At 35.1% G+C, this 26,274-nt stretch overlaps 1 protein-coding gene across 4 annotated transcripts in view; it reads left to right on the forward strand.

Annotated features, from left to right (window-relative positions):
• sky (GTPase-activating protein skywalker) overlaps nucleotides 1-26,274 on the forward strand; it is a 45,001-nt gene that overhangs the window by 12,585 nt on the left and 6,142 nt on the right. Inside the window, exons 2-9 of one of the 4 annotated variants that reach the window (XM_033346860.2) lie at nucleotides 19,078-19,538; nucleotides 21,888-22,076; nucleotides 22,343-22,467; nucleotides 23,180-23,326; nucleotides 23,666-23,800; nucleotides 24,063-24,281; nucleotides 24,766-24,795; nucleotides 25,783-25,869. In XM_033346860.2, the coding sequence (XP_033202751.1) occupies nucleotides 19,172-19,538; nucleotides 21,888-22,076; nucleotides 22,343-22,467; nucleotides 23,180-23,326; nucleotides 23,666-23,800; nucleotides 24,063-24,281; nucleotides 24,766-24,795; nucleotides 25,783-25,869 (1,299 nt within the window). In that variant the 5' untranslated portion in view covers nucleotides 19,078-19,171. The remainder of the gene's footprint in view (nucleotides 1-19,077; nucleotides 19,539-21,887; nucleotides 22,077-22,342; nucleotides 22,468-23,179; nucleotides 23,327-23,665; nucleotides 23,801-24,062; nucleotides 24,282-24,765; nucleotides 24,796-25,782; nucleotides 25,870-26,274) is intronic. The other 3 variants (XM_076617190.1, XM_033346864.2, XM_033346865.2) reach the window with 3 other exon arrangements.

A 26,274-nucleotide genomic window follows, 5' to 3' on the forward strand; every position in this document is an offset into this window, starting at 1 on the left:
GAGAGAGCAGAAATTGTTTTGATAAGGTGAATAATCATTACATTGAAGGAAATATTTTGCTCTTAACTCGTCATTTAATATCGTCACAATTATCTCTATTTTTACGCGCAAAGACTTCTCGTTTATTTTTGTCACTACTAAACTAGAATGCACTTTACAACGCAGTATTTGCCGTCGATCGTGTCTATATAAAGTATCCAATGAAAAACATGAAATGAGTGGGATCTATCGCGGCATTAGCATAAATTATTCGTACCTGTGCTGACCTGATTCTTTTTGTAACCAGCACAATACTACAATTTCTGTATATGAAAATATGAAGAACTATTTCTGTACAACTTTCTGTATTTCCACAATATGTTAAAAATATTCCTGCACATACATATAATGGGGAATTGAATCAATGTCACCTATTGAATTAAAAGTTTCGTTATATTATTATATAACAATTGGTATTTTGAACACTAATGTTCGAAATTATATTTAATTATAATTGTATATTATAAAATGTTTTATATATAATATATATTATATATAATAGTTCTAGAAAAAAATATTGAGATATATAAGAAGAGAAGCAAGGAACAAAGATAGAGGCTATTAAAAAAACGTGAAAGTTATTCTTGCATAATTGCGTCACATGATATTTAGAAAGGTTCGATCTCATTTTATCACGAGCTAAAATTTCCCTGCACGAACTTTTTCATTCATGCTTTGTCAAGCAGAATGTTACGCAGAAAATGAATAAACAAGTACGCCAAACATCTATATAATAAGGTACAGTTATTTTTTAGCGAAAGATTTCTCCCCAATGAACCTTGCTTACCGTTGCACAATCTAAAAATTCTAATCTATTTTATAATATTTTAGCCGCCAGAAAAATATATGCAACTATATTTTTAATTAAAGTGTGTCTTCATTTTGTATCTAAACTAATTGTCATAGATATAATACGTACATAATAGGATTATGAATAAGATAGCAGAGAAAAGAAAAGGGATATGCATTCCGGAAATATTTACGATCTTAATAAACCATTCATAAACACACAAAAGCTTCAACTCGAAAAATTAATGTAGCAGAATAATCGAATTTTGTATGCATGAACAGCTTGTTACCAAAAGTTAGAAAAAAAAGCATGGTACATTTAACGAGTTGCTTCCTGGTCGATCGATCCACCGCATCGCTTCACCGTGAAAGTAACAGCACTGTTCATCGATCAACTATATTTACGTGCACGGTATTTACACGGTCTGAGATTAAAAAGCATATCACGAAAGAGAGATTTCCTAGAAACATGGCTGCCTTGATAACTGGGCAGATAAGTTCCCAATGGCCAGTTTGTGAAATGTGTTTAACAAAACACTATTGCATGCTATGTTACGATGATTATAAAGAATAAAATCCTTGCAATTCGGTTTGCTCTTAATTTTGTAACTGGAATACGGTTTATCAAAAGTAAGTAAGTGTCTTCTGCATACTTTTGATAGTATCAGATTCGCCAATGCGTTTCCCCGGCTGATATAATTCCGAATATCGAGGTCTCCGATCAAAAGTGTTTGCCGGGTCTTCTCTAGTGGACGGATGTTGTTTTTTAAAGCAGCTTAAAACTTATTCTTCTGTGCAAATTTAATTATCCACCGCCTTTTTTTCATTCGTTTTTCTCCTTGGTATAGTTACTATGGCAAGTATGTGAACCTAGACAGCTCGAAAGAACCGACATCGACACGCAATGAAATCGATCGAGATTCATTAATCTTCGTTTACTCCGAATGTACGAGAGGTAGAGAATTAAACGAAGTATGAGCAGATAAAGAATTCACGTGATGACCGTAATCGGACGTAAGTCGGAAAAATGTTATTAAACGTTATCTACCAGAAAAAAAGAAAAATGATTCTGTAATGAATTCACGGATGACGTCAGGCACGAGCTTCTGTAAATGTCGTAAATATGACGAAGTAAATAATACTCGAATAGAGCGATAGGTCGACGAGGAAAAAAATATAAAATATAAAAAGGAAATAAAATATAAAAAGAAAAATGAGTAATTACGCTTGATGATGTAATCCGTTGCGTTTGGCGATAAAACTTAATTGTATAATGAATTGATCGGTGACAGAAATGAACGTTGCAAACGTGGTTCTCTGGTATAAAAACAAGAAAACTGGCGTATCGAGAGTGATCGAAAATTAATTGAAAAATACACCGCAAAACTATTTATTCCGAATCACTGACCCATTTATTTTTCACAATGCTACTTCTTTGTTCCCATGTATCTTAATCTTATTTTCTGCATTTATTTTGTCGTTGTTTTGTTCGTTTATCTCTGTTTTATTTCGACTCGTTACTCTAATTAATATTTCAATTAATTTCATCGAGCGCAAGCTTGGAAATTTTTCAGATCTTGTATCTGTCGATTCAGCTGATTCATTTAAGATCGTATACATATATCATTTATTCAACAAGAAATTTTTATCGCGCCATAATCACCAACCAAAGAAAACGAGGTTGATATTACACCGCCGTGAAAATCGAGTAAAAATATCTGACTTTTTATAACCATTCTTCGAATGCCGTAACTCCTTAATGTCTACATTATTTCTGCCTCAACTGGCAAAAAATTATCAATTTTTGCTTTTATGATTGTAATGTTACTTACATAGAAGATTTGTAGTAACCTGGTCAGTAAATTAAGATATAAATATACATACTTGGATAAATAGGAAAGTCAAAATAACATACACAAAAAAGGTCGTAATAGGCATAAGCTTCAATGCAATAAACGAATATAATATAATACAAACAAATACAATATAGTATAGTACAAATATAGTGTTTCTTATATTTCGCGGTATATAACAGAATGGAATAAATGGGATATATTATGGAAAATGGAAGAAAACAATTATTTTTATAAATGTAAAAATTTCATGCCGATAGTAACGCATTATTTTTTCTTATGAAACTATTTTGCTTCTAGTTCGTTTACTCAATTTTATTTTATTTTTACTATTCTTTGAAATTTACGTTTCAATTACATAATATTACACATTTATTTTCCTACTATATATCACAAGTATATCATAAATTTCAAAACGTATTCTGAGTAATTTCCGAGTAAAAAGTAGCACAGTATTAGTGTGATAAAACATGACTTTGGTGTATTATTGCACACGGTGTGTATTAACTATGCGCAAACTTTGAGCCAAATCGGTGACCTAAATGTCGCGAATTTCCCTGTGGAAACTGGATATTCGAACAGAGCCAAGCTCCTGAATATTCAAGTGAATCGAATGCCACTCGAGGTATCTGGAATTACTGGTAAGTACATGCATAAGAAATTATTCGAAAAATTCTAGTGGAAAATTCGTAACGAAATCGCTGACGTCTTCTCATCCATTGAAAAGGAAACGAGAAAAAATAAATAAATATTAAATGCAATTTCTCTTTGTTATACATATATGTATGCAGTTCCTTAGATTTTATAATTTTCTACCGATTTTATGAACCTTTTTAGTATCAAACGTTATATTTTTTTGTCGATAAAACTTTTTAATTAAATTTTTTAATTAGGCATATTATATAAATATTATATTTAGATTAGATGAACATTTAATAGTAATTTCAAATATTCAGAGTTTAACGATGAAGCAGTCGTTTCTTGATTTAGTAACCACTCGCGAAGAAAATAATAAATATTAATGACGCTCTATGAATCGATTGCTTCGTTTGCCGGCAATTCTACTAGAAGGAAAGTATAATTAATATCGTGACCATGTTCAATCTGTATAATACGTTTTCTTCGCAAGAAGTTCGACCAAGTTTCTATTTTTAAAACGTTCACTTTTGATAAATAATTTTTTCAACTTTTCTCTTCCACTGTTTGTTTAATTATTTGAATTTTTATCGTTTTTCCTTCTGGATATAATCGATACGGAGCTACATAACAGAAGATATGAAAACAAATAATGTGAATGCAATGTACATGCAATCTGCGAAAGTTGGCAAAGAAACGGTTAACATGATGTCATCGCAGCACGTTTGCTTAAGAAGAAATTTTATTTTTGACATCTTTTTTTTTCGTTATATGACTTGTTAAATGAATTATTTCATTATATACCATCTATTAGTTTTAAAAAATTACAAGAAATTTTAAAAAATTAATACACCACTATTATTTTTGCTTTTATTTTAATTTTATTTGCTTTCGTTATTTATTAGGTAGGATAAACAAATAGTTCTCGATCGGGAAATTCCTTTGTTCCGAGGTACAAAGAAAAATTCGTGCGTTCGCTTTCTAATAGATCGCTAATGGGAACGGATTTACTTTCACGTTGCAATTACGTTTCCACGATGTTTGCTTTATAATTACTTGCACACCTTGCGATGACGATGATCACTTGCAATACTGAAATTAGATGTTAACAAGTTCGAGTGCTTGCCAAAGCAATGGTTTACCTTTTAATTTAATTAGTTTGTGATTATATACTGCTCCTGGAAAGAACTAGCTAAGTACAGTTCGTATCTCTACTTTAAGAAGTAGTTTCCTAACTTTATTCTTCCTTAGCTAATGTGGAATTATTCCATGTAACAAAGAACTGTCACATGTTGTAAATATTGATATGTATAATATATAAAATGATAAAATTGATACATTCAAGTAATTGTAAAGAGAAATAATTTGTGTATATATGTAGAATGAATTGCAATAAATCAGCATTTCTACCTATTTGTAGTTTTTCAATTTAATACATTGCACCTATTCTTAATTTACTGATAATGTTGTCGAGATAATTTTCCATAGTAAACTACACGAGTTTATTAATTATATACTTTGTAGAAAATATTTTACAATTTCGACGTTTAAGTAAGAGAAAATAACTATTACACATATCTCTCTCTCACTCTCCCTCTTTCCCTCCTAAATACATAATTACATTGCAGCTTTGAGAAACTAATTTTGTAAGAAATGGTAGGAATTTCAATCGAGATCTTTTCTAAGAAAGAATTGTTTATCACTACTATCATACCATCTACAAATGTCAGGAATTACTGATATATACGTTTTCTAATTACTGCCAAGTAATCCGAGTCTAAATTTATTAACTTTCATGATCAAAACAATTATTTCTTCGACTACTTTCACTTTTAATATTACTCCTGTAAATAACTTTTCTCTTTAGAAATAAGTGATAGAGATTATCTTGTACCATGTTTTTTGTAACATGTATACACACAGATTGTTCCAGTTACTTCAAAATATAGACATATTTATAATATATATGGATAATAATAAATATGTATATTGTATATTAATAATTAATTAGTATTACGTCACCGGTCGTCAGTGTTAAGAAATAAAGTACAGTAAAATAATTTTCCTTGTCACTTTAAAATAAAAACCTGTTTATTTCCCTGTAATACACATTTTATACTTTGACTACTATCTACTTAACCAAAATTGTTAATAATTAGGCTGTAGATACTTATGCAATTTTGTTGATCGTATCTAAAAAAGTGTAAGCTGAATAAAGCTTTATTTTATTTACTAAATATCATAGTGAGTACACCACTTTGTAGATTTTTATTTTGCTTTATTATCTGCATGATTTAGAAACTACTAAACGACGCTATCCAGTTACATTAATTTACTTCTATATAGCTATTCTCTGTAGTTTCACTTGTTCCAAACTTAATAAACCTTACTCAGATTGTCAGAATAGAACGCGTTCGAAACATCAAACGCTTCTCTTCCTGTTAACATCAGTGTCCGTGGATTATTGCACAATGCTGCCAATTCGCCTGCATTTCATTAAACACGAACAATCGTGTAATTATAGCATGCTCATGAACGTGTAAAATATCCGCAAGTTCTATTTGCACGCGGCTATCGATTAAAAATCCAATAGACCGTGTGCGATTCTAGCAGATTACACGCCAAAAACCAAATACAAGATAAACAGCTGACCGACCGGTTATCGCGGGATCAGCCGACCAATGGCCTGTGTAATCGATCATCGACACCGAAAACCGGAATATATAACCGAGACTCGCGTATATGAAACATTTAGGTCAGTGTCACTTTGCTTTGACAAATCAATGAGATTGATTAGGTATGTATATAGAACATAAAATTTCACACTGAAATTTAGAACACGTTGAAAATGTGAATTTTTTTTTTGTTTTTTTTTTTTTCTTACAGTATCGGTGGAAAATATATTGATTTAGCCTTTTTAGCAAATATGTTCATATATACGGTGATTATAATGTTAGATCAATGTCATAATGATACAAAAGAATATACTAAATAATAATAATTAGAATATATTAAATAACAAAATAATAATGATAATTGTTACGTCGCGTAACACTCTACCTAGCCGAGGCCACACGCCGCGGGCAATATGGCAACCAGATGTCTTCGGATACTCGCAGCGTATCCTCCATAGTTTCAAGTACCTTCCATAAATTTCATAGATTTCCTAGAACAGGTCCTTCAAACTAAACAAACATCTGTTTCCGAAGAATTTCCAAAGACTATTGTCTACCACGGCTTAACTAGGGAAAGTTAGTTTTTCTCACGTACGCTGCAACCTTCCTCCCACTAACCACTTTCTCTCGAGGGCGGTTAAGACCCTTCGTTTAACCAATAAACAACAAAGCCTATTTCCCTCACTCTCTTAACTAACATCGGCACCAACAAATCCGATGGTCCCGTGCGCTAGACACACCCATCCTTAGCTTTCCTCCGAGACAGCATCGTCTCCCAAGACAGTACTGATTTTACATCCTTCGAACGGTCAACATCCTTCGAGCGGGTATACACACCCGCAGATCAGTCACTCACTCATCTCGTACATACGCACCAGCGTAACTACCTTCGTTATAAGTTGTTGGAATAAACGGTGAAATATAACTTACTACTGTGTCATATTCATTTAACCACCTTTGTTATCTTAACCGAAACAGGGGAACGACTACTTCGCGGCGTCGATTCACCGAATCGTAGCGAGTATTTACGCCTCTCGCTGACGCGTTTTCCTCGCGACCGCGTCTCTCCGCGAACGGTCGTAACATAATATTGAAAGTGAAATAGTAATCGAAAGATGTATATATTAATAAGAAGAAAGTACGTAAACTTTTTCGCTCTTTATCGAGGTCTTGATGCTTCCTATCTTACATTCTAGTTCTATTGAAAAGAGTAATAGAAAATTTTTATCAACTGCAACTGGCATGTGGAAAGCGTGAAAATAACTACAATATTTATAACAGACGGATACATCTCATTAAAATAGCGCGATGTCGCGTGAGGCAGGGGAAGAAATACTTGGGAATAACGTGCGCACCTGGTGTCATGTGATTTGGATTGATGCCATCGTGAACGAGTCTTCTAATACGTGCCTAGCGCATTAAAGGGAAAGATTTCGAGCTCCAGTTTTCGTGGCGTCGATAAACTCGATCCAATTATCCACTACTTTGTTCCTGGATTTTTCATTTATCACCGTAACTCGATAAATCATTATGTACGCTATCGCTCATAGTGGTGTATATTTCTTCGTTTCTTTGTTTCTTTCCTGTTGATTCGCGTTCGATTCAAGTCCGCTAATCGATATCTTTCTCTGAGAGGAAATTCATCACTGCGATATGTATACAGCACAGTGATTCATACGAAGTAACCAATGTGATTTGTCTTCGAACGTTGAAGACATCCATTTCTGTTTTTTAATACAAGATAACGGATAAATGTTGTTCTCTAAATAGAGATTAAACTTTATGGTGTAATCAGAATGATTTATGCGTTTTATCACGACAGCTTCGATCAATTTTATTTGCGATGCGTGGTTGAAGATGAAAAAATCTTTTCTCCCATTTCACCCATTTAAAGACCAGCCTTGCAGTTATGCATATCACTTGCAATATTTTCTTCTGCTTCGTTGTTTATTACGTCAACATATAAAGAATATGTCACACGTATATTTTAAAATATGTATGTAAAAAGATTTTGGATTAGCTTTGGGTTAGGGGGGGGGGGTAGCATCTATTTTTGATAGATCTTCGGAAAGCTATGACGAAAAGTGCACGAGTAGCACGAATTATTCGTTAATCGAGCGCTAATGAAGTAATTACACGTTCCGTTCAACGAAGTGTTGTAGCCAACAACCGCAAAGATTCTAGAAAACTGACAATTAGAGGATCATTCCTTCACAACGACGCCTGCTAGATATTATCGGCTAAAATTATGAGACCTTATTATCTCACCTAATAATAACGTGTAATATAATAGATATAATGGAATTAACTTTCCGCTAATTAACCTGTGTTTTCTTTCAGTGATCGTGCATTGTTTGGTTGCAGAACTTCTATTATCGCTATTACTTTATGTAATAATTATATTCCTTGAATGCTATGTGAATGACGCTTTAAATATTCTATGATGTGCATATTATTACTATGATGTGCATATTATTCGTTACTATTTTTCGTATAACTTTCGTATTGTATATCAGATTAGTTCATTAGTTCTTGTGAATTTCGGTGTCTCTAGAATCTATTCTCGTGTGTTAAGATTACGTGGATTTATCACGAGCCGTGCTATAACTCTGAAACAGTAGCAGATAGAACAAATTCCAATAGGTAAAGTTAAATGGCCAATTCCCTTATCTATAACTGAAATCGTAAAACCAATTAATGCCAATTCCCATGTGTTCCAGTTTGCACAAAAAAGAATTAATCGCAATATCTGGTTAAACGTCTCGGCAAGGAGAGATCGTGCGTTTGGCGAGCGCATGAATTATGCAGCGAATCCCGAAGGGGAATAAGATGATAACTCTGGTGGATCGTTGGAATCAAGGTTACGATGATATTAACGAGACGCGTACGCATATTTGGCTCTCACTCATAGCGAAATTTCTCGCCAGACACGCTTAACCACCGGCAGTTTCTTCTGTGAACTGTTTACCATTATTGTGCAACCACGTATTTCGTTTATTTGTCATACCTATTAATCTCGCGATACTTTGTTTTCGTCCGAAAATAAATTCTTCGTTGAATCTCGCAAGACAATGCGTCTGATTGTTATTTCTTTCGCCAAAAGGATCTCTCAAAAACTGGATTTTCTCAAACTTCATTCTAGTTCTAAAGAAATTGTTTAACTTTGTTTAATTCATTTAAAGAAAGGAAAAAATGTTTTTTGAAAAGTATGACTCTAATCTCCCACTTCTTTTATCATTATCAGTCATTTAGTTATAAAATCGTAATAACGATCTTTTTTTAGCGAACAATGCAAGAAAAGCGTCGTATATATTGCGTCAATTCTACGTAATATCGAGAGACAAGATTTTTTCTTACTATCGTCGAATAAAATTATCATTGTAATTACAAAGCGTACGAACTTTGGAACAATGGGGTAGAAACGGAAGAGAATTGACGAAAAACTCGATGGCAACTGGCGTTCCTCAGGTTGATGATTGACTCGACCTTCACCTGGCTATAAAACCGGTTATCATTAACTTTCCGTAGTAGTTCCTCATTGCTTCGCGCTTAACGTCGTTTAAGGAACGTTCTTTTACAATGATAATGCTAAGTGCGTTAAATGAACGCTGCACTTAAGCAGTTTGGCTTTAAATCAGATGGAGATTCCAAGGAATTACACTGTTATTTTCAAGAAATTTTTAAATTACGTCTTTCAATTCCAATCATATGTATTATTTATTGACTCCAATTTCGGCCTTTTGTCTACTTAGTGAATATTTCAAACATTCTTAAGACCTGATGAAATCTTTTCATGGAAATGATTTCAGAAAGATTATTAGGAATGTTCATTTTTCATAAAATACGTTACGTCTTTCAAATATTGGAAACTTTAATGTTTCCAGATGTATATTTAGTTTTATAAACACCAATTAATTAATCTTTCTGAAACGTGCATTGAAAATACGACACGTTATAAATAATGACGATTAAAAGAGAAAAGTCAATTTTGTACGAGTGATAAAATTTTGACACTTCGTGCATTTTTTACGCATGTAAATAAGTATAACAAATAATACTATAATGAATTTGACATTAACACTTATCTAGAAACCAGTCGGTAGATTTAAAGATTATTCCTTCTAACTGTTCCAGTGACTGATTATTGTGAGTTAAGTTCTTTCTTATCTACCTTGCTCGATAGACCATCATCCGAACGATTATCATACGTCTATTTATGACTCGATATAACTTTCTCGAAGAAATATGATTGGTTCGTCCAGAACCAAAGTAAACACTTGTATGCTTTTATGATACACACGTCAAATTACTTATCTTTTAAGAATTATTACTGATTCTTTTTTCTCTGTTAGCTATTGCATCAGCTATGGTGGATTATGTGATAATTAATTCTCTATGAATATTATGCTACTTTATGTTATTACTATTTAAGAAATAAAAATAATTTAGTATTTAAAAGGGTATAGATCTCCCAAGCCCTTACTCCGGGACCAGAGTCGAGAGCGGTTCTTCGATGAAGACGTCAGTGACATGGAGACGGCACTGTGGGACGCTTCGTGCGCGGAGAAGACCGGAGATGAACGCTGCCCATGCGACGGCTCCATCTCGATTCAACAGGAGGGAGTCTACACTACTGTGGGAGGAGGCTACTGTCGTGCCGGACACCAAAGAGCGCGATGTACTCGGATTTAAGAAGAAGGAGCGTATCATCAGCCGGAGTACAAGCACGGGGGGCAGGAGTGAGCGGGTGTCGGTTCCTATGCTCGAGAAATTGAAGACAAAGGATATGATAACGCGCATCCTCCGGTCTCACACCACTCCGGAGGAGAGGTCTCGTGTTATTGATCCGTGCCAAGTGAAGGAGACTAGCGACACCCCGGCGGGGGCGGTTGCGAACGAGGTTCCTGAGGTGGACACAGTTCCCGAGGTTGTACTGTCCGAGATGGATAGCTTCGCGAGGGAGCTTATATTAGACGGAGACCCTTCCACGCTCGCGCATGCACATGTTTGTCCTTACTACCTGTTCTTCTCCGTGGCTGGCGAAGCATGTGAGGATGTGGACACAACTCAGAACCGGTATGCGGAGTACCCCGGTACTTCCTTGTATGATATAATGAGCGGGCCCTCTTCCCGATCCAACAAAATGGGCTGGCTGGCAGCGGCTGCTGCGGCCCACAATAAAGAACAACATGCTCTAAATGGAAATATAAATACCGTCTTGTCCGCACAATTTAAGGCGGCAGACCAGTACGCAGCGTTTCGAGCGGCGCTTTGGGACAAGAAGTGCATATACACCGACTCACCAACGATGCCGACCTGATTAGATAAGCCTGTGACACCTCCTTGCGGTGTTACTTTGACGGTGTCGTCAGTGACATTGCCCTTAGACCTACAGATTCCGACGACACAGTCGCTTGAGAGATTAAGGCCGCCCAGTCGATGCCTGAGGCGGCCATAGGAACGGATAAGAGTCGGAGGAAGGTGGATAAAGCCGAAACCGCCAGAAACGTTATACGTGCGGTGGTGGACCTCGATGAATCCACCCCGCTGGTGGTACCGATCCCCGAGGGCAATAGGGGCCCGGCCCTAGAGATGTGCGCTCGGATTTCACGGCAACTGAAGTAGGTGGAGGTTGGGCGGTACTTACTCAAATACGCGAGTGGGAGTGTGGAGTTCATCACATCCGGCAAGGCGCCGTTGCTTTACGGCCAAATCATTGACTGCCCCTACCTGACGGAGGCCCTTTTTCGGTATGTACCTCGCTCGGAGATGGGAGATATACGGGACTTAACCTTGAAGGTTGCCCTTATGGATATGCTACGGGAGTCCAGCGGGGTGGAGTGGGTCTGGGCAAGGATGAACGTGCCGCAGCGTGACATCATCGACATGTCGAGTTTGGGCCACTGGCACTACGACGCAATCTTTGTTAACTGTGAGGCTATCGAGTACGCGGTACGAAACGAGGGAAGGTTGCCCGTTGGGACGGAAGGGGACTACTGGAGCATTATGGAGGGGACGACCACCATTATCGGTCTGCCGTCAAACACGGAACCATACAATATGGGCCGGACTGCGTTGATATTGGCGCCTCTCACCTACCCTTCGGCATGGGTGCTGCAATACTTCAACATGGCGCGGTTGGAAAGGGATGCGTCTATGGATGAGGTCTTCTGTCATACGGCAGGCTTGGTCGACATTCATTCGAGGATAAGACATCTGATATTCGTCATCTCGACGAAAACCGAGACAAGTGTCTCTGTCTGTGCTTCCCGATTGGTACGGTTGACCACCACTTGGAGTTGCCTGCTAACCGGCGTCCCCAGGAATGGAACTTGGATGAGCAGATCTCAGTGATGCTGAGGGAGGCGTTGAACTGCAGAAATTCCCTCCGTCGGGAATTCGAGGAATTTATTCAGCCCATGGTGCCGGGCGGGATCAACTGGCTCGAGGTAGACTCCCTGATTAACGTGCTTACAAGGACGAAGGCGCCCCCCGAGAAGTTGACGAGGATGGGGCTGCGCCCTGCTCAGCACATAAGGGATGAATCATACTCGGATTATCGGGTATACTCGCAAGAGCGTGCGCGTCAGTTGCCGATTCTAATGCATGGAGCAACTGGACGGAGCTTTGTATTACGACGAGACTGGCATACTACTCTTTGTACAATACGGAGAACGCGCGAAACGCGATGTGATATGGAGCTGGGGAATTAAGTTGTGCGTGAAGGACTATTCCAAGAGCCAGTTCAGGACCCTCGTTATCGGGTACGATGTATACGCGGCGATCAACAGTGGGTTGCGGGGACCCTACACGGTGTTACTGACCGGTAGGGGCAGCAAGCGACCAGACTTTAACCATATTTAAACTTTATGATATCGCTTCATAATTTCCGACTTTTCCTAAAACATGCGTACAGTATAATTTACGGTAATTAATTTTTGTTTGCTCTTTTATTTTCTGAGAAAAATTTGCACTCTGCCTTGCCTACCGTGAGCGATCATTTTGACCGCCCGACAAAATATGTTAGTTATTCTTAAAATAAATGCAATCAGTACAAAGAAAAGGTTATTTCAAGGTCAGATGACAAATAAAATCAGTAATAACAAATAATAACAGCTGTTACACCCGCTGTTATACAAGATAGCCACAAGCAGTTAAGACATATCAACTCAGGTCCATAATAATCCTAAGGAACCGCCACAAAATTTAGCATTTTTTACAGTCTGTTGTTACAAACATTTTAAAAATCGAGAAGTTTCTTATTGTTATTGCTCATTGCTATAAAACACAGGAAAAGTTTCCCAACTCCACCCTCGAGTAACCGTTGGTGGAGAACGGTCAATACTGATCAATATTTTCGTATAAATATCGCCATCACAGATCATATTTCTACTTGCTATTGTCTTTTCGACTAGAATACATCTCGGTTTCTAAGTCGACTAGTCGACATCTGAATTTGTTATCTCCAAAACGCAGACAGAAAGCATCTCAGAGTGTTTTGTGTAAAGTTGTTATAAAAGGAAAAATAAAGTATATCAAATTTGACAATAACTTTTGTACTCCGTACATGGTATTATTCTGTGATAAATATTTACCCTAGAAATGTCAAGATTTTTAAACAAAAAATTATAAAAAAAATGACGGACATAGAAGAAGACTGTTCAGTGTTATCGTTGACAGCAGAGAGTGAAGCTGGGCCCGATGGAACAGTTTGGAAAGAAATAGATGCAAGTCCCAAACCTGGCAGGATATCAGTTCATAATATCTTTAGGGATATGCTAAACGGCATATAATGAAAGGACAAGTAAAGACGGCATTTTATCTTATCATTGATCACCGTATAAGGGATTATATAATAAAATGTGCGGAAGAAGTATTTAGAGTATTGGGGACTAACAAGGAGCAACAAAGCTAGATGCATTTATTGATCTGCTATATGCCCGCGGTGTATATCAGGCAAAAAATTTAGATATCTCATATTTGTGGAATAAAATTTGCAGACCTGCATTTTTTTCAAAAACAATGAGCAGGAATGACTTTGCTGAAATTATGAGGTTTATACGATTTGATAAGAAGAGTGAAAGAAGCCAACGTTTACGAACCAATAAATTTGCAATGGTATCTACAGTATGGGGCCAATTTACAGAGAAGTCACAAAATTGTTATAAACTTAGTGCATACATTACTTTTACATAAAGAATTATATAAAGAATACTACAAAAAACTTGTCAAGTAAAAAATTGTAAAGGTTACAAAATTACGAAAATTTGTTTAAGATGCGGGAAATATTTATGCGGCAAATGTACATTTGATAATAAGACAATTTGTAAAAAATGCAACAAAGTTGAATAAGATATATCTCTATATAAATAAAAGTGTAATTCTATTTAAGTCTATAATTGAAATTAAACAAAAGTAAATTTGAACGAAATTTTATGAAGGTTCATCATTTTATATACATTTAGCATACATAAATTAACCATTATCTAAGTTAAATCATAAAAACTATTACTTCTTTAATCACCGGTCATTTTGACCGCACACGGTAGGAACAGGTATACACGAAGTGTCAGTAGCTTTAGTGTTAAAAGGGTATTCTTAAGCAAAGTCATAATCTGGAACCTTCTGAGATAAAATAGTTCTAATAGTAAAAGTAAACATGTATTGTTATAATATCATTTAGTTATTTAAGAAAACTCATGCTGTGTATACATACAGAACCATTTATTTGCTTGAGAAACTAATAATAGCGGTATTTCTTAGAAAAATAAACTCAAATTACACAATAATGTTTTTGTTTATGTAGAGTTTAGTAAATAGGGAACATATTCATTATATTACATATGAATAAACACAAAATTGATGCATAAAATTAGATGACATTGAAATTATTTTTATTGGTCAATGTTTAAAATCTGAAGTTAGGTAAGAATACTAATCTATAAGTAAGATAACTCAATCTTAAAGATACGATCTTTTTTTCAACATACGTGCGCTCCTTGGATTTTTAAAATCAAATATAAGATCGTATATGTAAGAGATTGTTCCATACCTTTCTTTATTTATCGAGTAAAATCCATAACGCGAAATATTTGAATAATTATAATTTATACGCTTAACTTATTACCAAGATCAATATCTTTTCGAGGTTTTCTTTTTTTTTAATTGAAACAAAAATGAAAGAATCCTCCACTTGGTCCATCTACATCCTAACAATTTCACTAAAAAAGCAAAGAATTCATGGGAATGCCTGCGTTATCTTTTAATCTACAAGCCTTCTCTTTATCTCTGACCTACATACATATACTAGGTGTTCGAAAACGATTATACCAAGCTTTCAGATCAGATATTACTTATTGTTACAATAAATTATAAATTAAACAATCCCAGAAATTTGTACTATTTTTCAACTACAATTCTCTATTCGCTCTTTAAACTTTTACATCGACCTACTTCTAATTCCAGACAAATACTCATAAACGAAAATGCTTTACAAATTGAAAAATATTCATTGTATACCAATTATATGTTTCAATGAACGCTATATGTTTTTAAAATTTAATATATACTTCTTCCTTCTTTCTGTATATTCAGTGTTTAGAGGAGAAAAAAAATGTGTGACGATTCATTGCTTTATCATACGCGTTTCATTGTTACTGTCATTCGCGTATTAGTCATTTGACAACAGAAATACACGAGAATCCGTGCAGAGAAACCCAATAGAGATGTGTCATTGAGCCTGATCGAGCAACAACAGGCTGCATAGTCTAATTCTCTAAGTAAGTACTCGGAATAGCGTCGGCAATTGTCCCGTGTAATAATTGTTGCACTTGGCGGCGATCACGCTGGAATCGAAAGCGAGATTCCACCCGGAAGCACACGTTGAATTACCATGCGAACACCGTGTATCATGAGTTAATGGAATTATGCAAATTTGTCAGTTATCACGGCCTATAGGCCCGATCTTGTTTGCTTAGCGTATTCAACAATGCAACGTTGGCGCGTTCGCGTGTTTGCCCTCGTCTTCGATGAGATATATTTATACTATCAAGTGGTTCGAGCGCTTCAGACTTGTAATAATATTTATCTGGTGCGGCAACCGCGAGTCCCCAGCCTTTGCTCTTGCGTGTGTTCATCCCGTCGAACGGAATCCAATCGTCGAATTCATTGTAAAATTTTATGTAAACCACTCTGGGCTTCTCATTACTAGGCCAATTTTCTTCACGTACCGAATTGTCGTACGCTGATATTAAAATAGATAGAACCAGACGGTTTCATACGGCACACTTCGCTGCGTCGCGTCTCGTTATTATTAATCGACCAGCGTCAAATGGTCATTCTTTTTTTTAGAAGATATACGCTGCTCAGCTCAGGCGTAATGATTTCATCTTTTTTTTTCTAAGAATCTTTATCCATGCTGATAAAAATATAAATTTTCATAAACATTCGCGGCCCAGTAATTAATGATTCTATCAATCTGGATTATGATTGCTTGACAGGAACTGTAACGAGTAATTTTGAAACGTTGGTCAAATAAAAAAATTTCGGTTTGTTTGAACGTTTGGATGTTCATTTACCGCCAATAATTTGTTTACCGAGGTTAATTCCATGTGCAGTAGGCAAAGGGTTAAATATATCTTGATAAGGGAATTCCGTTTGATGCACAGCCTCCAGGCTTCAGCGAGCATCGTCGTAAAAGGCTTTATCTCGCGAGTAGTCCTCCGCGGATTGTGCGCGGTAATGTTCCCTAGTTGCACATGGTTGATAAGCATTAAACGTGTTTGTGGCTGCAAGATAACTCGCGCATTTTATTAATATCCATTAAGTACACCGACAGATTATCGCCGCTCACGGTTTTGCATCTGGCTGCTTTGCTTATTATTAGAGACAGCTTTAACGAGGCTAATTATAGGCGATATTATATATCCATTGTCTCCTGCTGGCTGACTCCTTTAGAAACACGTTGTCGAGGTCATTGTCTGATCGACACTCTTCGTCCCGCGCGAATCGGACTTTACCACCATGCTTTTCAACTAGTACCATTCGATTCTTGTTCTACAAGTATCGATCATTCTCATACTGCATGATAGTATCACCGTCGTTAACTTGAAAGTTTGACAAGATTTGAAAGTGAATACCACATACAAGAGATTTTTTCTGATGTCCTACTTTAAACATTTAGGGCATCCCATTAGTTATAGCGAGAGGCCAATAATTTATATAATTTGTAATTACAATTTATTTGTATAATATTATAAATTCCTACCTTTTAAATTTTTCGAGGAGGAAGTTACAGAGAAATTAATTCGTTCTCTGTAAAACAAACTCCCCTCGCTCTGTCATATGAATGGAGAAATAAAAAAACTCTGATGGAGCAAGCGATTGTTGTCATGATCTAGAAATATGAGAAGGGACGCTTGGTCGCGAGTCTTGTTTATGCTGGCATCTTTACAGGAGACAATTGATTTCAGTTGCAAAGTAACCAGCAAATCGACGTCAACGAAATATATATTACACACGGCAAACGCGGAAGATGCGTTGACTTAGATAATTCTTCCCCACCTTATTTTTTCTTCGCTCCTCTTCTTGCTCGAACGAGAGCTAGAGCGATTAAGCGCATCGCGGCCCAAGCGATGATACGTTTAACTACAGTCACGGTTATTATGGGAATGTTTACGGAAGATTCTTGGAAACGTATGTCGTCGTACGGTCTTGAACTCTCTTACTCTAGTCGAGAAATGGCTTTCGAAAATGGACATATATAATTGGGAAAAGAATCAATTTACAAGATTACAAAATCGTCAGTATAATTGGAAATTGTAACATACGTAATTCTATAACAGCATGTATAGTTGTCACGATAAATGTTATTTGACCGTTTGTGAGTTACCTCAGGCTCAAATAAAAAAATTGATTTTTCGTTTTTTGATGTGTTTATTGAATATTTATATTGTAAGTATCTACTGTGAAAAATTATAGGAGGTAAGATACTACTACCTTCACGAGATAGTCGAACACTGTTCAATCGAATGTTCGATAATCTGTACAGTGCCATCTAGCAAAGGGAAACAAACATTCTATGTTTACGTCAACTTACGTGCTCGTATATCGCTGGCTTATCGTTCTGAATTCGTCGGTATAGTAGTGTGTGCAACACTAACACGAAGAACGAAATGCGAAATAGCAAATTAATTTGAATATGGCGGAATTATGATTGAGACATTGATTAAACTGGGAAATTGTGCAATAAATAATTTGTAATTTTGAAAATAGGTAAATAATTTGCTGTACAATATCACTTTATAGTAATTTTAGCAATAATTTTTACTTCAATTAATATGAATAATCAAAGTTTTACTTTATTCAGGCGTATGTATGTAATTAAATAAATTACTAAGAAACGTACACAAGAATTAGTTCTACAACACAACTGATTATCCAAATAGACATTGGACATACTAAAACTTTCCCATCTTCGATAACGAACAAATTTAAAAATAGATAGCAAAACATTATATTTTTATATATTGCGTCTAACGTATTTGGCTGCTTCTCGAAGTAAATAGAATTATATTCATTGGAAACTTAATCAACAAATAAAATTAAATAGTAGTACATGTCACTTTTATTATGAATATTTACGTATTCGTTATATATTTAAATTATTAATCACTACAAGTGTATTTCCATACTGATCCTAAGCCTCTTTGAACGTTCAAAGTAATTGTATTAAAAAGACTATTTAATATTTAATAATGTTATTTATAGACAATTCTTATTTATATGTATATTTCCCACTTGCTTTTCAGCATTACGCCAATTAATAAAGATAAATATAGGTTGTGCTCAAGCCAATGATGTTTAACGATTACATACTTTTAAACTAAGGAAACACTTAAAAAGATCGAATGAAAGCAAAGCGAGATCGAAATATAAAAATTTCGAAGGGCAATTCGACTTAGCAGCGTGGAATCACATCTTATTTTTTCCTCAATCCTAAATTGAATTATAAAAGATATTTCATTCCATGTAATATATCTGTACATTGTACTCTATAAGACATGGTATTTTTTCTTTCATTTCAGATGAAAATTGAAACATCCCAGGATATGACGTAAATATTAGTATAAAGAGTAACGGAGAACAGCACCATGAAGAAGAATCTCACGCCGTAGTGCGATGTTAGTGACACAGACACCCTCCTCGACGGACAATCTGCCGAATATGCTGCCGGTACTCGAGGAGGAGGCGGATGTCGATGTCGACGACGCATTCCCGCCGCACGTCGACACGGCGAACATCGTCATACAGCCAGAGTCGCCCACCAGCAAGAAGCAAACGCTGAAGACCTTCAATGAGGTCAATGCGCTTCTCCAGGCCGGCAGAAAGAGGGAGGCTAAGATGATCATAAGGGAAAACGCGTGGCCATTGAACAACGGGATCAGAGCGCAATTGTGGCCAGCCCTTTGCAACCAACATGCACATGGAAAGAATATGCTCGACGGATTCTATTGGGACATGGTCAATCAAGTATTTGGAACTACAGGTTTGTTTCGAATAACTAAATATTACACGCTTCATGTAATTTTCATATCTCAAAGATACCAATAGACTTGTGGATTTTTATGCAAATTTATAGTTTTATGAATGCGAATTAAAAAATGGAAGTCAGAATGCTTCGCATTTATCTTTATTAACTGTTGACGAATACCTTAAAAGAAACTAAGATGGAACTTTGTCGAGAAAAACTACTCCAAATCCTTCAGGTAACATTGAAAATTTGAATGTGTTGTCAGGATTGACAAGAAGTGCCTCCTAATTGAGAAGCAAATAAACCAGATAATGGGTATTCATTATTCATTAGCAAAAATGACTCAACGGAAAAAGCTAAAATTATTTTCTTTTGTAATAAAAATGAAGTATTGCAATTATGAATACTTACGATGCAGAAGAAACTATATTGCTTGATATGTTACTATTGGAAATTTATAAGAATTTAACGCGTTTTCTTAGGAATTATTAAAGTCAGAAGCTGTACAAAGTTATTTGCTATTCTAATAATAACGAGCTGAAAATCTATCTACACACATGTATTATTAGCGTCTCGATACGTAAAGCTTGCACGTACAGTCGGAATGTTTTTTTGCCTAAAATCTGTCACTGTAAAAGCTATTACGTTTCACATAGAAAGCTTTCTTCTTATACACCAAATCTCGTTACATAAGTTTCATATAATTTATCGCTTGTTCCCTTTTTGCTTAACTAACGCACTAGGATTCCGGAACGACACATATACTAATATATAATTAAATAACTAAACTAGTTGTTTTGAGGTTTACAATTTACAATTTTGGAGTAATAATAATAATAAATTAACTTAACATAAACTCAAATACGGTTGCATGTTTCCGTTAGATAAAACGTACGTTCTACCTGTTTCTTTAACCGGGTCTTATCTGTTACGTAACACGTATTTAACCCTACCATTTGAGGGTTAAGTCGATTTAGAATTTTTCTACAAAAAGCAACGTAGTTATAATAATCTTACGAGCATATCAAAATTGCTTGTCTCTACAACTTTTTAGTAAATAAAATTAGATAAGAAACGACCAGTTTACCTGTAAGCCATTGCCGATAGTAACTTTGATAATGATATCTAATTTAACAAATTTGATAATGAAATAAAGATTTGTAAATAAATTTTACAAACTATATATATATATATTACAGACTTCCTTCGCACAGTTCTTTATAATCTTACGATTTTAGGTCGAACAAGACAACATACATACATACACATATATATATATATATAATTTATATTTATTGTTTATAATGTATATATATATTTATATTGTATTTTTATATTTTAAATTTATAATAAGAATGTACGACCTAAAATCGTAAGATTATAAAGAACTGTGCGAAGGAAGTCTGTAATATATATATATATATATAGTTTGTAAAATTTATTACAAATTTTTTTTAGAATGCAAATACCTTGAATCATAAAGACCGGTCCTAAAACGATTTTCATCTACCTACCTTTTATGCTACTGCTTGTTTCTTAACCACCACCAATATTTATAAGATCGTGATTGACTGTGATACTATTATTCTACGTTATAATGTTTAGGCTTTTACAAAATATAACGATAAATTATTCTAACAAATGATTAAAAAAGTGCTTATATATTTTCGTAATTGTTTATTTCATTGTAAATTAATGGTGGTATTTACTTTACTGCATGTTCAATAACATTCTTTTATACATATATTACTTTAGTCATCGTAAGCTAATCTTAAATTCGCGTGATTTTATAAGTCTGATACGTGGGTTCGAGAGTTCGTATATTCGAATTGTAGTGTTCTACGTTACATGGATGTATATTTATTGTTAGAAAAAGATGATGCGTAGCACCTTTACTCAGTTGGTGAGAAAAATGATCAATAGACAATGAATTCAACTATTGTAAGCAGCCAAATGCGGCGTGCAAAATGTTTAAAATAGATTAATGTAACTCTACTTAGCTACAACACATTAACATTGTACTTTTTTAAATGTTCTATATTGCTATTATATTGCTATATTGATATATAATGCAAATTAATTTATTACTTTTAATTCTTCTTTAGATAAGGAGACCTTATTATCGAATGAAAACTTACCGGTTTCATAAAAACGTATTTTACAAAAATATTTCTTCTACGATTTATTGCGATTATTTACAATGTGATAAATGCATAAATATTCGCGGTCTAATTATCCGCGATAATACTCCGCTGATAAGCTTCCATCGAATCTCGTTAGACCAGATGTGATGCTCCGGTCGTTCCGATTAAACTTATTTGTTTTTAGCAGCGACGGCTGATGTATGGAATTACTTGTTTATAGAGCTACCGGAAAAATCAATCATGCTACCACCGTTCGTGGACAGCACTCATTGCCTGTCGTACCACCTGACGAGAAAAGGCAGGAGCGTTGCGGACAGGATTGTGTCTGTGCTGGGATACGCTTGTCCTGATATCACCTACAGTCCTTCTCTTTATCCCATCACGGCTCTTCTACTTCACTTTATGCCAGGTGAGTGTATAAATAAATAAATCGTCCGCCTCTCCCTTAGGAATACGTAGGATGAAAGAAGGACGGGTCTTTCAAGAAAGCTTCTTTCTCTGCCCATTTGTTCCACCGATACAATGGAAATTCACATCGCGTGCCGTAAGTCGAATTTCTTGCTCGTTCGCATAAATTAAGATGTTAGGCACGCGGTTGGATAGAATCCCAGGTTTATTATTAGAATGAAATCGGAAATGTTCACGAGATTACCGTTTTCCATCCATCTGTTACAGAGGAGGAGTGTTATCATTGTATGGCCAGCTTGGTCGCCGCTAAAGACAAGATGTTCATTACGCAAACGAAACTCCTCTACGAGGTTACCTGGAAAACCGTCGAGCAAATCACTAAAAAGCACGTGGTATGTAGCTTTAGGCACAAATTGTCTAAGATGAATCATGAAACGACCGTTCTGGCTTGTTTGGCTTGAAATGATTCTTATTTTACTTATAGATACAATGTTTACCAGGAAATAGCAGCCGTGTCTTCAGCTTCGTTTTTAAACGGTTTTCTGACTGATTGGTGTTGTCGTAGATGTCCGTAAATGCATCATACACAAATCATTTCTACATTAAACAGACTAGAACGGAACAAGTATATGTATAGATGTAATTATTTCTTAATGCTTGGCGAATGAATCATAAATTTTCTAATGATTAGTAATCTGAGCGTAAAAGAGCTACAATCAGAACTACAAAATATTACGAAGCTAATTATGAAACGTTGTATGATATAACATTTATTAATATTATATTATTATATTTATTTAATAATACTATCAATCTTTTAAATACAACCATATTTATATTTCATGTTTATTTGCATTTTGGAACACATATAAAATTAATGAGATTTACTTCGATCACTTATCTATGAATATACTATATATAAATCACTTTATTCGCGTATATTTATTAAAGTATATGATTTTGTATGAAAAATTAAAGTTGCTGCTAAACCTTTTGCGAATAACTTCCTTTGTCTCGATGATTTGTAAAAATTACATTTATACATTTAAATTGAATATGCGGTTTATTTTTAAGAATATATAGGACTGTAATATTTTATTAAAGAAATCAGCAGCGGTACATTTGGCGAGGCACTGTTCTGGATCGAGAGCAGAAAGAATTTATATGGATTGGATGTGGTGGATTTTGCAGCTTCTTCCTTTCCAGCATTTAGTCAGGGTTATGGACTGTTTTCTTCACGAAGGCATCAAGGTCGGTATTTACAAGATTCGAATGAGATCAACTTGAGACACTTATACTCCTTTATCGCATCTTTTCATGGTACATTAAAAAATATTATTGGCTCCGATTCAAGAGAAGGATAGAGTTAAAGATATGTATAATATGGAATGCTTTTTCAGGAATAGTATGAATGGTGAATTCGAATGTTGACTGTATGCCAGTGAGAAGTCGATTAGATATGTGTATTTTTGCATATTGGCTCTTCTTAGTGTGTTGTGCAGAAAGTAATATTTTGTACATTTATAAAACTGCATCATTCTTTGTGATATTATATTATTATTAGTATTAATTTCTCATTATTTGTTTCAGGTCTTCTATCGTGTAGCAATGGCTATAGTTTTATTATTCTATAAGCATTCGTCGCTGCAAAACTCTGAATGGATGAACGAAATTTCAAAGAACGGTATTGACGCTGCTCTCTCGAAGTTCTGCAGACAAACACCGGTAAGTAAAAGTGTAAAAAATTCTTTAGCACATTATCGATGCATCATCTACACTACGCGAAGTCATTCAAAACGCATACTAATTATAGCTTTCTCTTGATATTCTTACATATAAAATAATAAGTAAAGCAAATTTTTCCTAAGCTCGCTTAAACACGGACTATTATTTATTTCAATCTCATATGGAATAAATATGTTACAGCAATTTATATCTATATCTATACCAATATAGTGTTAAATATTAATAATTTATAAACTTACAGGTAACGCCAGCTAAATTTTTACGTACAGCATTTGGGATACGTGGACTCAGCTCAGCATACATATCAAGGGTATTTTTACGCACAGAAATGGCTCTAAAAAGTAAAAGCGTTATATCGGGATCCAAATCATTGGCTAGATCACGATCCACAGACAATTTGCCGACGAGTCAGTCTCAAGTCAACATTCAAATGATGTCGCACACGCTCACGATACGAGAAGTATGTTATCTGTATTCCTCTTCCTTCTAAGACGGTGTAAAACACCGATTACTTGACAAATTTTTTCCAACAAAGTATGGACTCACGTACATGCTAAAATTTTATTTTATTCTACCTGGTTGTTTCTCCTCCTGATCAATTCTTATGGGGTATACTCTGTTAATTTTGTAGTACTTGATAGTATATGGCATGTTAATGATATTACTCTCCCACTTATTTTCAAAGTATGAGATTATATTCATAAGATAGTGTACATATATGTGAGCCCATTATTTTTATCGTTAAATGTTGCGAATGATTCCTTATTTGTGAGAAATGTTGCAGGTTAAAAGGTTTAGTATCAATAGTTTACGTGATTAATGTTTCTTACTGTAGAATAATATAAGTAGACGTTTTTCAAAGATGATGGGTTAAGTTAATAGTTTCTTAGGGTATCAGAATGCAAATTATGCAAAAGCTGTTCAATGATTCACTTTGTTTTCAGAAAGAGTGTGAAGACACATACAAAGACAGGGTATCGTATAATTATCTTTTTGGGAAATGTGTTGTTAGTTTCATGTGCTCTGCCCTCTGTTCCTGAACTACTATACCTGTTACATTCATTCATACTCACCCATTGTTACACTTATCGTGCCAGCTTTGTTGCTGTTACCGTCTATCCACTTGCAGTTACTGCCTTTTGAACATTAGAAAATAACAAAAATTTCTTCCAATAAAGTCATATCTTCTATTTATTAGGTTTCAATGGCTTTCAGTGTTTCGCAGATATGATATCTCAAATGTAACAATAAAAGAAATATATACGTTTGTATTCATACATTCTATCGAAAATGTTTATTTGTTACTACTTATATGTTTTACGTTGAAAAATTCAATATATAGATGGTGACTGTTACTGGTGGGCTACACGAAATGTGTTTGCTTGTCATTGATCGATAGGATGGTCGAATTTATCTCTCAAGGCAAAAGTGCAAAAAAACTTAGCTGTTGAAAGCGCTTCAAATCGCTACATCAGTTTCGATCAGTGAATGCAGCAGCGTGCTTCATAAACTCCAGTATATCCGCAGTACAATATCATATTTTGGTCGTAACAGCTGTATAAAAAAACAAACCAAACGGCGAATGTTCGGAACAAACTTATTTTAATTTTATATACTAATTAATTTCAATGCTTTGGTAGCACATTGATTACATCATTTAATTTTCTTTTTTGAGATCATTACATCGGTTACACTGGTTAACAGTGAGTTGGGCGTTTCATTCGTATACCTACTCCACACTTTTTGTGTGATATTAGAGGAAAGACTTGAAAAATGTGGCCGATGTTTCCTGTTATGCTCTGTGTCTCCGATGGTTTTAACCAGTGTTATAATATTTATTCCTATTTTCTGACACGTAAAGTTGAACCAAAGCTGTATGCCAATATAACTGACGGTTCTGTGTTGTCTTGTGTCATGCTGCGTTACTGGAATGATGATGGATTTAATGGTCATGGGTGTAGGGTGCACACAGTCCTGGACCGCGTGCTCTGTCAATGGGGGTTTATCCCATACAAAGCATATGCTCCCAGATTCTAGACATGCCTGATGTAAGTACTTACGGCCGTTCAACACTAATCCACAAAGAATAAAAAGTTCGGCAGTAGCAGAGTTTTCTGTAGTCGCTGGTCGCCTCTCTGTGGCATGTCAATATTGTCGTTATTGGTGTATATACAACCGCCTTGAAGTACATATTAAATAGGATATTTAGTCAACATGGTATTTCTATCTTTGGCTATTATCAGAGTGATATTAGCTTACATCTGTAAGATACATTTCATGTCGATTGAACAATGGCAGTCGTTTAGCAGATCTTCTAGCAGAATTTTAAAAAGGGCTAGATCGATGTAAATGATATATGATCGTCATTCACGTTCAAGGTATAAGTACAATTAGTAATTATCGATTAAGTCGGCTTTTGTAGTCGCAATTTCATTGTCAATTCTCTGTTGTAT

Source organism: Bombus vancouverensis, chromosome 3, assembly GCF_051014615.1.
Source record: "Bombus vancouverensis nearcticus chromosome 3, iyBomVanc1_principal, whole genome shotgun sequence".
Classification (NCBI taxonomy): Eukaryota; Metazoa; Arthropoda; class Insecta; order Hymenoptera; family Apidae; genus Bombus; species Bombus vancouverensis.